The 2,822-nt window shown below is 44.9% G+C and overlaps 1 protein-coding gene across 1 annotated transcript in view; it reads right to left on the bottom strand.

Moving 5' to 3' along the window:
• camk2d1 (calcium/calmodulin-dependent protein kinase (CaM kinase) II delta 1) overlaps positions 1-2,822 on the bottom strand; it is a gene marked incomplete in the record, with an annotated part of 97,977 nt that overhangs the window by 1,209 nt on the left and 93,946 nt on the right. Inside the window, 2 exon segments of the mRNA XM_042228207.1 lie at positions 821-837; positions 1,765-1,993. Of these exon segments, the coding sequence (XP_042084141.1) occupies positions 834-837; positions 1,765-1,993 (233 nt within the window).

The raw sequence follows: 2,822 nt of genomic DNA, 5'->3' as shown, positions 1-2,822 counted from the left end.
CAGTGATGAAACTTAGCAAACTGATTTACACGGTTAAACAGGGTTCGACTTTAAGCAGAGGATGAAATACGGAGGATGTTCTTAAAGGTAAGTGAGGAGAAGGACAGGCATCAATATCACACTGTAAAATGTAAACAAACAGATTCACATAATTAACTTCTTATTGTATGAAAATGTGACTGGCAGGAGTCAGAATGGCTTTAAGAATCTACGTCTACACTTCCTCCCACGATGCTCCGTGATGACCGAACTCACTAAAACAAACGGTTTCCCTTTTAAACATGTAGTTACAGTTCCTAGTAAACATACATCAGTAAGATAAGTCAACTCATATGGATCAAGCAAAGAGCAAATTACATGATTACCAAAACCTATGGATCAGCCAAACAAAGCAGGCTTGTGTCTGGAAACAGAAACGTGATTAAAAAGTTTGATATCGGTCATTGTGCCAAAAGGTAAAAATATCACAATAGCACAACATGTGTAATCCTGACTGGGAGCTTCACAGACTAGCCCATTAAAATCAAGTGGAACCAGTGGCACCATTAGAGTCCACTTCTATTTAAAAAAGAATATATCAAGAAACCAGTAATAAAAATGCTGCAAACAGAGATATGTTGAACACCCTGCACTCTCTCTACAAAGTGATGTTGTCAAAGTGTGAACTCCTTTACATTTAGAATAAACTTCAGTTCAGCAGCGACAATGTAAACAACACACTGAGAGGGCAGAGCGCTAGCAAACGAGGGGGAGGCGTGGCTTGGGCATCCGATGGAAAGACGGCAGAAGTCAGTCAGCTGACTGCTGTAGGCTGGAAGGTGGTGGAGGTCATCTCAGCTGAAAGTGGAGCACAGTCAGACACAAACCCACACAGTCAGCTTCACCCACTGCTCTGATCTAGTTACTGGGCATTACGGCTCGTTAGACCCGGAATACGTGTCAAGCTGTTAAAGGGAAACTTTGTCTCGTTTGAATGTTTAACGCTGTTCTCGAATACTTTGTCCTGACTGTGGTCAGATGTCCATGTGACGGAGGAGCAGCCTGCTGTTTTATTCTGGAAATCGAGCAGGGTGGTGATTTAAACAAACATGTTCGTCCGATCAACCAACACCAGCACATGCAGAATGATCTCTACACAAAAGCACCAACATTACTGGTTACGACACCAAAACTTGGAACGCTTTGTGTCTCGAGAGTGTTAGAAGAGCATGTTCACTCGTCGGCCGGTTGCTTAAAACACCTGAGAGGGTTTCTGTGTCTCCCAGCATATGTTGATGTTCTGGACTATTTGTGCAACCTCTGTAATTCCCTGGGTCAACACACCTGGATCAGATGATTAGTTCATCACCAGGCCTCTGGAGAACTTAAATCAGCTGTGTTGGATCAAGGACACATCTCAAACCTGCAGGACGCCGGCCCTCGAGGCCCGGAGGTGCCGACCCTGGTCTAGATATTGTTTCATGCTAACAGCAGCGACACTGACCCGAGCCAAATGCAAAACTGGGGAATAAACAGTGAGAAAAGATGACGAGGGAAACACGTCAATGGCCGTCACCATTAAAACCTTTCCTGTTGGGGGGTTGTCTCACTGCTGGCTCTCTGGCCTACCTATGGTTAAGGAGCTGTACCTGATCCATCAGCCCACTCTCTCCCACTACACTGATCAGATCAATATCCCAGGGGTTTAACTGACTTGATGCTACACACTCATTAAAACTGTTCCTACGTGTCTAAACATTATAAGCAATCTGGTGGCGATCTTACTTGGTGGGAATGGTGGGAGAGCCGGAGCGGTGGAAGTGGATATTCTGCCACTTGCTGTCACGGCGGTGCCAGATGCGAGTCTCCTCTGACTGCATGGTGCGAGGCATGCCGCTGCTATCGATGTACTGGGTGAGGCGAATGTAGGCAATGCAGGCGGCGTCATCGCCAATGAGGTGGACGTGAGGGTTGAGCAGGATGGTGTGGATGGGCTGCTTCCCCTTAGACAGAGCTGCAGAGGACAACAACACTGTGACACAACCAAACACTCGACAGGGACCACATATTAGCTTTAAAGCATCCGATGCATTATTAATAATTACAAATATGTGAAATTGCTCGGCATATAACAACTGAAAGAGGCTTCAGTGGCTCTATTTTTTTTAAGAAACTAACTATTAACTCTGTTAATAGTTAGTTTCTTAAATTACATTTCATAGAAGGTATTAGCTATGCACCAAGCCAATATCCAGCATCAGTCACATCTAAATGACTGAAGTGAGCGACAAATCTGGCTTAAAGTCTTAACAAAACGTATAAAACACTGATGCATCAGCTGACTGAGCTCTGGTGTCGACCTGCTGGTGTGGCAGCAGCATGCAGCTGCTTCTCAGACTTAAACGAAGACAAAACCCCAAACCCAACTGTACAGAGTAATTTATGCAAGACAAGTTTGGTTTTTTAGACAGGGTGTTAGCGTGTTGGAAAGTAACACCACAAACACGGCTGAACTTTTGCGGAAACATGGAAATACACTGAATATATCCAGGCCTCAGATACTAAGAAAATGACCTGCATCAACCAACAGTGCTGGAAAACACTGGGACGCACGAGGAAACCCGCTCCACAGAGCAACCAGGTGAACTGGTTGAATTTGTTGCTCTTGATTAACAACTGCTTTCTGTTGTGGTAAATGTTGGTTTTGCTGCCCAACCAGCATTTCATGTCCAAACATGCTGCACAAGCCAGTGTGCCATTTACCATTTTCATGGCTTGGACTCAGGAGATTCATCGCTACAGCAGAGAAGTCCACAACGCTCCACGTTGTTTCACGAGACAAT

Source organism: Haplochromis burtoni, unplaced genomic scaffold (assembly GCF_018398535.1).
Source record: "Haplochromis burtoni strain Fernald_Lab_line unplaced genomic scaffold, NCSU_Asbu1 Contig_311, whole genome shotgun sequence".
In the NCBI taxonomy this organism is placed as follows: domain Eukaryota; kingdom Metazoa; phylum Chordata; class Actinopteri; order Cichliformes; family Cichlidae; genus Haplochromis; species Haplochromis burtoni.
The sequence above is the reverse complement of the archived record's forward strand: the minus strand, read 5'-3'. Positions and strand labels throughout refer to the sequence as shown.